Here is a 12,499-nt window from a genome sequence, read left to right as displayed (position 1 = left end):
TGACCGGAGCCATTTGTAATTCATATTATGCTTGCGTCCCAAATGGCACCATTTTCTCTATATAGTGCACTACTTTTGACAAGAGCACTATAGGCCCTGGTCAAAAATAGTGCACTATATAGGGAATAGGGTAACCTTGTCCCCAGACTCAATTTGTACCGCAGCGCCATCTGGTGGACGAGATTAGGAAGAGGATGCCATTTGGGAAGGACATATGTTGATTGTTGTTCTTTCTCTCCCACAGAAACAGTTGCTGCAGGACGAGGGTCAGAACCTGCTGATGAAGAAGGTGTTCGACACCTACCTCCTGTTCTTCCAGATCAATCAGTCCACCAGCACCCTGAGACACGTCTTTGCTGCCCTGCGCCTCTTCATACAGAAGGTCTCTGCAGTAGCTGATAGCTCTCACACACATACACGCACTCATACACATGTGCACACACACACTAACTGAATTTATGGACACAGAATGTATTCATAGTACATTACTGATGCTGAGCTCTCTCTCTCCTCGTCTCTCTCTTCTCTCTCCTTGTCTCTCGCTCTTTCTCACTCGTTCTCTTCCTTTCCCTCCCTCCCTATTCCCCCCACTCTCTCTCTCTCTCTCTCTCTCTCCCTACTTATTCCCTCTTGCTTTTTCTCTTTCTTCCTCCCTCATCTCTTCTCTCTGTCTCTTTCCTTACGCCCTCTCTCTCTCTCGCTCTAGTTCCCCTCTGCGTTCTTCCAGGGTAAAGCGGACCTGTGTGGCTGCCTGTGCTACGAGATCCTGAAGTGTTGTAACCACCGCTCCAGCTCCACCCAGACTGAGGCCTCCGCACTCCTCTACTTCTTCATGAGGAAAAACTTTGAGTTCACCAAGGGGAAGTCCATCGTCCGCTCCCACCTACAGGTCAGCCAGCGGGGGTGGGGGGATGTGCATGTGGGCTGTGGTTCTTGGGGTGGAGGTGGGTGGAGGTGGGGAGGCGGTATCTGTGTGTGTGTGTGTGTGTGTGTGTGTGTGTGTGTGTGTGTGTGTGTGTGTGTGTGTGTGTGTGTGTGTGTGTGCGCAACAGATCTTTATTTTCACTGTTTTGTGCGGTGAACACAGGGCCTAGATAGATAAAGGCCGGGATGTTTCTATGGCTGTGTTTACCTCTGAAACAGACTGTTTAGCAGCCGATCAGAGACCACGCACACCCGTCGCCACCCTGTTTCAGAGCGGTTGTGATTAGCGTCCCCTTCACTCTCTTTCTCTCCTCTCGCTTCTCCGTCCTTTCAGTTGATCAAGGCAGTGAGTCAGCTGATAGCGGATGCTGGCATCGGGGGCTCACGCTTCCAACAGTCGTTGGCCATCATCAATAACTTTGCCAACGGAGATGCTCCTCTCAAGGTGAGAACAGGGACTGGACTGAGAATTGTCCTGCGTCCTAAATGGCACCCTATTCCCTTTATAATCCACTACTGTATAAATCAGGGGTGGGCAACTGGCGGGGGATCTCAGTCGGGGTCTCAACTTACTGTTCCGAGGTAGAATAGTAGAATACACAAGGTGCAATTTCTAAATTTGGTTGTTCAGCAGTTTTTCTCTTATGTCAGTCATTGATAGTCACTCAATTAGCCCACGTCAGCAACATAAAAATTTGATTGGTAAGTTAGTCTAGCGGCCAGCTATCTTAACTTGTAGTAACCAAGGTCCAATTAGTAGTCAGTCTCACTCAGATATCATATTTAAAAACTGCACACATTTCTTTCCACCCGATGGCATAATTAGTCGAATTGGAAGAAATGAACTCTAAAACTAAAAATAGTGCATGAAATGAGTTATACAATTGCTAAATCTTCTCTCCGCACCATGGAAAAATGTGTAGAATTGCAGCAAACTAGCTTTAAAAAAGCAAAATATTCTCTCCCTCCTATGGCAAAATGTGTAGAATTGCTATAAATCTGTTGTAAACTGCAAATCTTCCTCTCCGCCCCATGGCAAAAAAATGTAATTGTATTTGTCACATGTTTCATAAACAACAGGTGTAGACAAACAGTGAAATGCTTACTTACTTCCCAACAATGCAAAGAGAAAAAACCTGGAAAAATTGAAAGATAATAACACGAGGAATAAAAACACAATGAGTAACGATAACTTGGCTATATACACAGGGTACCAGTACCGAGTTGATGTGCAGGACTATTAGGTAATTGAGGTAGATACTGTAGGTAGATATAGGTAGGGATAAAGTGACTAGGCAACAGGATAGATAATAAACAGTAACAGCAGCGTATGTGATGAGTCAAAAGAGTTCGTGCAGTAGCAGAGAGAACAGTCTATGACTTGCGTGTCTTTGACAATTTTTACCACCTTCCTCTGACACTGCATATATTTGTACTTGAATTTATTATGGATCCCAATTAGCTGCTGCCAAGCTACTCTTCCTGGGGTCCGGCAAAATTAAGGCAGTTATACAATTTTAAAAACATTACAATGCATTCATTACAGCATTCACAACACAGTCTACCCTCAGGCCCATACTCCACTACCACATATCTACAATGCAAAATCCATGTGTACTTGTGTGTATAGTGCGTGTTCTCATGTGTGTGTATTCATGTGTCTGTGCCTATGTTTGTGTTACTTCACAGTCCCCGCTGTTCCATAAGGTGTATTTTTACCTGCTTTTTAAAATCTGATTCTACTGCTTGCATCAGTTACCTGATGTGGAATAGAGTTCCATGTAGTCATGGCTCTATGTAGTACTGTGCACCTCCCATAGTCTGTTCTGGACTTGGGGACTGTGAAGAGACCTCTGGCATGTCTTGTGGGGTATGCATGGGTGTCCGAGCTGTGTGCTAGTATTTTAAACAGACAGCTCGGTACATTCAGCTTCTCAACACCTCTTACAGGAACAAGTAATGAGGAAGTCAATCTCTCCTCCACTCTGAGCCATGAGAGATTGACATGCATGTCATTAATGTTAGCGCTCCGTGTACTTTTAAGGGCCAGCCGTGCTGCCCTGTTCTGACCCAACTGTTCTGAGCCAACTGTTCTGAGCCAACTGCAAATTTCCAAAGTCCCTCTTTGTGGCACCTGACCACACGACTGAACAGTAGTCCAGGTGCGAAATAAAGACAGGGCTTGTAGAACCTGCATTGTTGCATATATTGATTCCTCTCTTAACTCCCTCTAGTGACTAATACTGTTTGTATATGCTGCGATTGTGCATACTGCCCGTGTTTGATCTGATGTGACGTCATGTACATTGTGTCTGTAACTGAGCCTCACAGAAGCCAAAAACCCTTTGTCCTTGTTTACCACGGAAAGAATAATCAACCCTTTATGAAGTGTGATGTCAGTATGTATGATCCATCCGCACTCCCAGAACACACCGTTCCCTGCCGAGGTGAAAGACTTGACCAAGCGGATCCGCACGGTGTTGATGGCCACGTCCCAGATGAAGGAGCACGAGAAGGACCCGGAGATGCTGGTGGACCTGCAGTACAGCCTGGCCAACTCCTATGCCAGCACGCCTGAGCTCCGGCGCACCTGGCTGGAGAGCATGGCCAAGATACACGTCCGCAACGGAGACCTCTCCGAGGTACAGTAGGACTGGGTTACTGGGATAGGTTATAGGTTATGTTATGTGATGTTATGTTATGTTATGTTATGTATAGGGTGCAGAGATGTGTACAGTGGGTATCATAAGTAGTCACCCCCCCCCCTTTTCACATTTTGTTGCTTTATTTTTTGTCATAATCTACACAAAATACTCCATAATGTGAAAGTGAAAAGTAAATTCTACAAATGTTTACAAATTAAATAACAAAAATATAGGCATGGCATAAGTATTCACTGAACAAAAAGATAAACGCAGTGTGCAACAATTTCAAAGATTTTACTGAGTTCCAGTTCATATAAGGAAATCAGTCAATTTAAATAAATAAATTAGGCCATAGTCTGTGGATTTCACATGACTGTGAATACAGATATGCATGCACCTGTTGTTCACAGATACCGTAATGATAGGTAGGGGCGTGGATCAGACCACCATTTGCCTCGTGCAGCACGACATATCTCCTTCACATAGAGTTGATCAGGCTGTTGATTGTGGACTGTGGAATGTTGTGCCACTCCTCTTCAATGGCTGTGAGAAGTTGCTGGATATGGGCAGGGACTGGAACACACTGTTGTACATGTTGATCCAGAGCATCCTAAACATGCTCAATGGGTGACATGTTTGGTGAGTATGCAGGCCATGGCAGAACTGGGACATTTTCAGCATCCAGGAGTTGTGTACAGATCCTTGATGTATTATCATGCTGAAACATGAGGTGATGGTAGCAGATGAATGGCACGACAATGGGCCTCAGGATCTCTTCACGGTATATCTGTGCATTCAAATTGCCATCGATAAAATGCAATTGTGTTCGTTGTCCTTAGCTTATGCCTGCCCATATCATAACCCAACCGCCACCATGGGGAACTCTGTTCACAATGTTGACATTAGCAAACCGCTTGCCCGCACAACGCCATACACGCTGCCTGCCATCTGTCCGGCACAGTTGAAGATAATAAGATAATAAGATAATACTCCAGATAATAAACAGTGAGTAGCAGCAGTGTACAAAACAAATGGAGGGGTGTCAATGTAATAGTCCGGTGTCCATTTGATTAATTGTTCAGCAGTCTTAAGGCTTGGGGTAGAAGCTGTTAAGGAGCCTTTTGGTCCTAGACATGGCGCTCTGGTACCGCTTGCCGTGCAGTAGCACAGAAACAGTCTATGACTTGGGTGACTGGAGTCTTTGACAATTTGATGGACTTTCCTCTGACACCGCCTTTTATGTAGGTCCTGGATTGCAGGAAGCTTGGCCCCAGTGATGTACTGGGCCATACGCACTACCTTCTGTAGTGCCTTACGGTCAGATGCCGAGCAGTTGCCATACCGATCGGTGATGCACCTGGTCAGGATGCTCTCGATGGTGGAGCTGTAGAACTTTTTGAGGATCTGAGGACCCATGCCAATTCTTTTCAGTCTCCTGAGGGGGAAAAGGTTTTGTCGTGCCCTCTTCACAACTGTCTTGGTGTGTTTGGACCATGATAGATTGTTGGTGATGTGGACACCAAGGAACTTGAAACTCTCGACCCGCTCCACTACAGAGGACCAAGTACACACCCCTAAGGGCCCCAGTGTTGAGGATCAGCATGGCAGATGTGTTGTTGCCTACCCTTACCACCTGGGGCAGCCCGTCAGGAAGTCCAGGATAAAATCAAATGTATTTATATAGCCCTTCTTACATCAGCTGATATCTCAAAGTGCTGTACAGAAACCCAGCCTAAAACCCCAAACAGCAAGCAATGCAGGTGTAGAAGCACGGTGGCTAGGAAAAACTCCCTAGAAAGGCCAAAACCTAGGAAGAAACCTAGAGAGGAACCAGGCTATGAGGGGTGGCCAGTCCTCTTCTGGCTGTGCCGGGTGGAGATTATAACAGAACATGGCCAAGATGTTCAAATGTTCATAAATGACCAGCATGGTCAAATAATAATATCCAGTTGCAGAGGGAGGTGTTTAGTCCCGTGGTCCTTAGCTTAGTGATGAGCTTTGAGGGCACTATGGTGTTGAACGCTGAGCTGTAGTCAACGAACAGCATTCTCACATAGGTGTTCCTTTTGTCCAGGTGGGAAAGGGCAGTGTGGAGTGCAATTGAGATTGCGTCATCTGTGGATCTGTTGGGGTGGTATGCGAATTGGAGTGGGTCTAGGATATCCGGGAGGATGCTTTTGATGTGAGCCATGACCAGCCTTTCTAAACACTTCATGGCTACCAACGTGAGTGCTACGGGGCGGTAATCATTTAGGCAGGTTACCTTTGCTTCCTTGGGCACATGGACTATGGTGGTCTGCTTTAAACATGTAGGTATTACAGACTCAGTCAGGGAGAGGTTGAAAATGTCAGTGAAGACACTTGCCAGTTGGTCCGCGCATGCTTTGAGTACACGTCCTGGTAATCCGTTTGGCCCCGCGGCTTTGGGAATGTTAACCTGTTTAATGGTCTTGCTCACATCAGCTACCGAGAGCGTTATCACACAGTCATCCTGAACAGCTGGTGCGCTCATGCATGCGGGGACCAGGATAAAAAGAAAAAAGATGGAGCTAAACACAGGCATAATCCTAGAGGATGCTTTCCACCAGACACTGGGAGACAAATTCACCTTTCAGCAGGACAATACGCTACAACACAAGGCCAAATCTACACTAGGGTTGCTTACCAAGCAGACAGTGAATGTGCCAAGTTACAGTTTTGACTTCAATCTGCTTGAGAATCTATGGCAAGACTTGAAAATTGCTGTAGCCATGACCCCCAACAACCTTGACAAGAGCTTGAAGAATTTAGAAAATAATAATGGGCAAATATTGCACTATCCAGGTGTAAAGACTAACCCAGGAAGACTCACAATTGTAATCGCTGCCAAAGGTGTTTCTAACATGTATTGACTCGGGGGTGAATACTGATCTAATCAAGGAATATTAGTGTTTAATTTTTCATTACTTTTTAAGAAATGTTCGATTTTTTTCTGTACTTTGACATTAAAGAGTATTTTGTGTAGATCGTTGCCAATTTTTTAAATAATTAAATCAATTTTAAGCTCTGTCGTGGAAATTACCACCAGGGACACCTGAAGTCAATATTAAATGAATCATTCTTTATTATCAGCAAGCTGGAGAAACTTAATGCACCATAGTACATGTTAGTCGGGAGCTCCGTCGGGGCAGTCCTGTTAGTTATATACTGCTTACACGGTAAGCTTAAGTTATATTTGCATGATTTACATGATTCATTATTCATAATGAATTCATCATTAACTTTTGGTTCATGCATGTGACTTCATCTTGAAACTGAGATATCCCTATTCGTTCTCAATGCAATGTTCTGGGCATACAGCCAAATTGCTTATACTGACAGTGAGGCTTCCTCCCAAAGTCACTTGCATGAACCCAGTCAAATTGGTTATTAGAAAAGCACAAACATAACATTTTCCTTCACAGCCCACTTCGTAATACAAGAAAATGTTAAGAAATCTAAGTGGGGTAGATACTTATGATACCCACTGTACCAACCCACCTCTGACAACATTGAAACGTTTTTAGGGGGTAATTCAAACTACTTGAGACTGCCACAGTGTTTATAATGCACTTGCCAAGACTAGGGTTGTTACACTGTGATAGTGTTCAGGGGCCATATCAGAGCATCTCAGAGTACGAGTACTGATCTAGAATCCTCTCTCCCCTGTCCATGTAATCTTATTAATTGTGATCTCAAAGTTAGAACTGATCCTAGATCAGCACTCCTACTATGGGACACCTCGTTAATGATGTGTTGGTATCTGTGATTAAACTGTTCACCTCTTTTCCTCCTGTTCCTCTGTCCCTCAGGCGGCCATGTGTTACATCCACATCTCCGCCCTGATCGCTGAGTCCCTCAAGAGGAGAGGTGAGCACAGCCCGGTGGGCCGCCAACATGCCAGTGCTGCTGACAAGCTTCTGCAGATGTGTGTGTGTGCGTGTGCGTGTGCTCTCTAGCGTGTGCGTGTGGACAACCTCTAACCACTGCTTGTGAGTCTTCTGGCCCCTCTGCCCACCGATTGGCTGGACAGCATGTGTGACATCATCATTCAGCACCGTGTGCATACGGCTACTGTCGCCTCTCTGCGCAAACATTTGTTTCTAACGCCTTTGTCTGCGCGTGTAGGGGTGGAAATGGTGTGAGTGGGTTGATGTGCCTGTGTGTCTGTGCGGGCATGCTTGTGTCCCGTGCGCGGGTGTGTGTATGCATGTATACGCTTGTGGATTTGTTATACACTGTGCATGCTTTTGTGTGTTGGCATATGACTTATTTGGGTGTGAGAAGAGAGGTTAGTCAGAGCTGAGTTTTGTGTGTCACAACCCCACTGTCTGGAAAACAATGACATCGTCCAATCAGCGCACAGAGACCTCTATGTGCCACAGTACTGGCCATCCACTCTTTACTCTCTCGTACACAAACATAGGGTGCTCTAATGGGACGCAGACTATGTTTGTGTATGAGCGGGTAAAGAGTGGATAGGGTGCCATTTGGGACGTAGCCAGCGTCTGCTGCTGTGAGTGCGACTTCCCCTCCTCTCATGTCTAGTATGCACTACTACGACATGGGAACGCGGTGTCTCCATCTGCACGTGTGTGTGCTTGCTAGCCCGCGCTTCACCGTTCCAGAGCATGAGCCGTCATCTCTCGCTCTCGCTTTCCGCCGCCGCTCGCCGTGTGTGGAAAGCATGCCCTGTAAAGCACTGGCTTGTCGTGAAGTGAAAAAAGGTCAAAACAGCAAGTGGAAAGTTAAATTGTGTCGAGTAAACTCCTATATTCCTCCTTATAACGCAGGCTACTGGAAACCTGACAAGGCCAGGATGTCAAGTGTGGTTCCTGAGGAGCCCAATGTCAATAACTGTAGCCCCTTACTAACCCCCCGAGATGGAGAAAGTGAGTGTGCCGACCCTGGGGCCGGCCATGGAACAGGGATGCGTAAAGGGTGGGGGGGATTCAAGCTACGATTACTCCAGAATCAGAACTTTCTTCGCCAAGTACATTTACATCTACCAGGAATTTAACGTTGTGAAATGGTGCTGACAGCAATAAACAGAGTATATAGAACGTACACATAATCTACATACAGTATACAGTGTAGATAGTGAAAACTAGTTTACTTAAAAACACTAGGACCAATCTTTGACTGCAACTAGCAGAATGGAGTCCACAGTGTAATGTTTTGAAGTCCACTGAAATGGCTTTGCAATACCACTTAGAATGAAGCAATGTATTGGACATGCATTCTAAGTGGTATGCTGAACAAACCCTATGACTCAAAAGACTAACAGAATGGAGTACAGGCAGGTATAATGTTTTGAAGTCCACTGATTTTGAATTTACTATTGAAAGATGTCTGGATGTCTGTGGTCTACCTTGCCTTTTGAGAGATGCCTATATTGATGTCCACCCAAGTTTCACTTGATATGTGTAAAGAAAGCACGTTCACAATGAATGGAGTTACTGCTCTTTGTTTGAGGTTTGTTGATATGGAACACAAGGAATGTTAAGTACCACAGTCTTAGTGTGTGTGTGTGTGTGTGTGTGTGTGTGTGTGTGTGTGTGTGTGTGTGTGTGTGTGTGTGTGTGTGTGTGAGCGAGAGTGTCTGGTGTATGGGTTCATACCATCGGATGATAACATGCACACACGCATAAAGAAGAGAGTGACAACATGTTGTTCCTTTGAGCTCTCGCTCCGTGGTGTCCCTCCTTCTCTGATGTCATATCCTGTGTCTAAACCTCAGCGTCGTTCTCCATGGGCTGGGCGGCCTTCCTGTGCATCTCACCGAACGTGAAGGAAGAGGGGGCCATGAAAGAGGACACAGGGACTCAAGATACCCCCTACACCGAGGTACCCTCACCCCTACTGGGTCCAGACCAAAGAATTGTATAGATTTTTCAGCTTAGATTTGGAAGCTCGTTCAATGACAATACAATGCAGAACCTGACAAGAGAAGGATGATATTTGAGATGCGTCCATGTAGTTTCTTGTATAGATTAATCTATCTACTTTTCTTCTCTGTAACTTGCGCCCTGTACTTCCTGTGTATGTAGGATACTCTAGTGGAGCAGCTGGAGCTGTGTGTGGACTACCTGTGGAAGTCTGAGAGGCACGAGCTCATCGCCGATATCAACAAGCCCGTCATTGCCGTCTTTGAGAAGAGACGAGATTTCAAGGTGACTGGGTGGATCGGACAGGGTTGTTTCTTTACCAGGCCAGAGACACTCGGACAGGGAGGGGATAGTTGTGATTGACATTTTGTGTGTGATCCACAGAGGCTATCGGAGCTGTACTACGACATCCACCGCTCCTACCTGAAGGTGACAGAGGTCGTGAACTCTGAGAAGCGTCTTTTTGGCCGATACTACCGCGTGGCGTTCTATGGACTGGTAAGTGCCATCAGAGCCACGGAAAACAATGACAATGACAAACACACCTTATAGAAAGGTGTGTGTTTACCATGTTCCTAGCCTGAGTGCCAGTCTGTTTGTGCTATCATACAAACTCCTTGTTACTCATTGTCATGTTTGGCATCGATCTGGATCGCGCACACAGACTGGCACTCAGGCTAGCGTGTACCATCCCTGCTCCGGGATTCAATCCTTCAGGTCTCGGGAGGAGAAATGACGTCACACCGCAATGCTAAACTAGCTTCAACTAGCTTCAACTAGCTTCTACTAGCTTCAACTAGCTTCTACTAGCGTTGACGAGCTTGATAGCCTCCACATCTGCAGCATACATGCTATAGCTATAGCCCTCTGGTACAAACCCAGTCCCATAGGTATTCTCACCGAGTATCTGTCTTCTGTCGCATAACTCCTACATTCAGTAAGCTGGTTGGACTCATCTTAGAAGAGCCTGAATCCTTTAGACATTTAATCTTTGGTGAATGGGGAGAGGGGTGGATCACAACTTGTCTCTAGTCGGTCTCTTTAATTCCTCCATCTGCTCTTTTTCTTTTCTTCCTTTTGGTTTTTCTGTATCAAGATTGCGGTAAGTTTTTGTCTCTCTTTTTGTTTCCTGCCTTCTCTCTTCTCCCTTCACCGGTAGTAACTTCTCTAACCTGTCTTCTAAAATATATGCTGTATACATATTGATATGCTCTTCTATATGATATGTATACCTACCGGGGTTTGGGGTTGATTCTATATCAATTCAGAATAAAGCGGAATGAAAATGTCCCTCGTTGAAAAGAAATGAGGAAATGAATAAGGGAATTGGAATGTCAGTTTACTTCCTGAGTTGAAGGAGTTTAAATAGAATTTATCCCAACCCTGATACCTACCCCGATACCCACATCCTATAATCTTCAGTAATATTTTTTCCCTTCAACGATCCCAATCTCTAATCTCTAGCTCCTGTGAACAGATCTTAGAACAGTTGGTGTCAAGATGACATAGCAGCATACATGCAGGCAGGCCAGACCAGGGCCTGTATTCACAAAGCATCTCAGAGTAGGACTGCTGCTTTTAGGATCTGTTTGCATTTTAAGTCATAATGAATTAGAGGGGCGACCTGATCCTAGATCAGCACTTCTACTCTGAGACACTTTATGAATACGGCCCTGGTAATGAATGTTGGAATGGAGGGCTCTTTCTCAATTCATCTCTCCTCGATTCCTCGCATCCTCTCTCCTCGCAGCCTCCTTCTCCAAATCGAGGGTCCGAGTGGAGGGAACTTGGACTAGGGTTTGAATATATTCCCGGTATTTTACAAATGTTCCATCCTTAGAGTAAATCACATTCTCCCGGTATTTCCTGCCAAAACCGGAAGTGTCATTCAAAAGCACATAAAGCAGGGCCTCCTGAGTGGCGCAGAGGTCTAAGGAACCTCATCGCAGTGCTAGCTGTGCCACTAGAGATCCTGGTTCAAGTCCAGGCTCTGTCTCAGCCGGTCGCCACCGGGAGACCCATGGGGCGGGGCACAATTGGCCCAGCGTCGTCCAGGTTAGGGGAGGGTTTGAACGGCCGGGATGTCCGTTGACACGGTCGCCAGGTGGTACGGTGTTTCCTCCGACACATTGGTGTGGCTGGCTTCCTGGTTAAGTGGGCATTGTGTCAAGAGGCAAGGTCATGTTTCGGAGGATGCGTGGCTCTCAACGTTCGCCTCTCCCGAGTCCGTAAGGGAGTTGCAGACTAACTACCGATTGGATACCACAAAATTGGGGAGAAAGAGGGGACATTAAAAAAAAAAAATGCATATAAAGCATATAAATGGCCTATATCTGTTTCTTATTAGAGCTTTGATTGAAAATTCAAGCCTGATGCTGGATAACGGCACAATCATTTGAGCTTTTTTGGGCTTGGGCTCATACAATTTCTTTACTGTATGAGCCATACATTAAAGACATTTTATGAGCCCTAGCCCAAAAAAGCCCAAATGATTGTGCTGTTATCCAATACATATATGATATATAGGCTACTTACACACAACAACAAAAACATGAAATCCCATAGATGTAGCTACCAATATGCTCTCTTGGGTAAATAAATGAAACTAGCTCCAGTAGGCAAATATTTTTGAGTGCCAACTGTATTACTGTACTATATTGTATTATTGGACTGGAATTACACATCTTGTTCAAACCATGATAAAGCTGAGAGAACACGTGATTCTGGTGCCGTGAATTTGGTTTGGGTAAAATGAACATTTTTGTTTTATTCTATAAACTACTGACAACATTTCTCCCAAATTCCAAATAAAAATATTGTCATTTAGAGCATTTATTTGCAGAAAATGACAACAAAAAAATGCAGTGTTGTCAGACCTTGAATAATACAAAGAAAATAAGTTCATATTCATTTTTAAACAACACAATACTAATGGTTTAACTTAGGAAGAGTTTAGAATCAATATTTGGTGGAATAACCCTGATTTTCAATCACAGCTTTCATGCGTCTTGGCGTGCTCTCCAC

At 45.1% G+C, this 12,499-nt stretch overlaps 1 protein-coding gene across 1 annotated transcript in view; it reads left to right on the top strand.

The window, feature by feature from the left end:
* LOC120029125 (dedicator of cytokinesis protein 10-like) overlaps positions 1-12,499 on the top strand; it is a 62,195-nt gene that overhangs the window by 33,006 nt on the left and 16,690 nt on the right. Inside the window, exons 29-37 of the mRNA XM_038974434.1 lie at positions 245-382; positions 707-889; positions 1,259-1,369; positions 3,351-3,566; positions 7,400-7,457; positions 8,381-8,479; positions 9,328-9,434; positions 9,638-9,760; positions 9,860-9,973. Of these exons, the coding sequence (XP_038830362.1) occupies positions 245-382; positions 707-889; positions 1,259-1,369; positions 3,351-3,566; positions 7,400-7,457; positions 8,381-8,479; positions 9,328-9,434; positions 9,638-9,760; positions 9,860-9,973 (1,149 nt within the window). The remainder of the gene's footprint in view (positions 1-244; positions 383-706; positions 890-1,258; positions 1,370-3,350; positions 3,567-7,399; positions 7,458-8,380; positions 8,480-9,327; positions 9,435-9,637; positions 9,761-9,859; positions 9,974-12,499) is intronic.

Source organism: Salvelinus namaycush, chromosome 34, assembly GCF_016432855.1.
Source record: "Salvelinus namaycush isolate Seneca chromosome 34, SaNama_1.0, whole genome shotgun sequence".
Lineage (NCBI taxonomy): Eukaryota > Metazoa > Chordata > Actinopteri > Salmoniformes > Salmonidae > Salvelinus > Salvelinus namaycush.
Note: the sequence above shows the minus strand (reverse complement) of the source record. Positions and strands in the feature narration are given on the sequence as shown.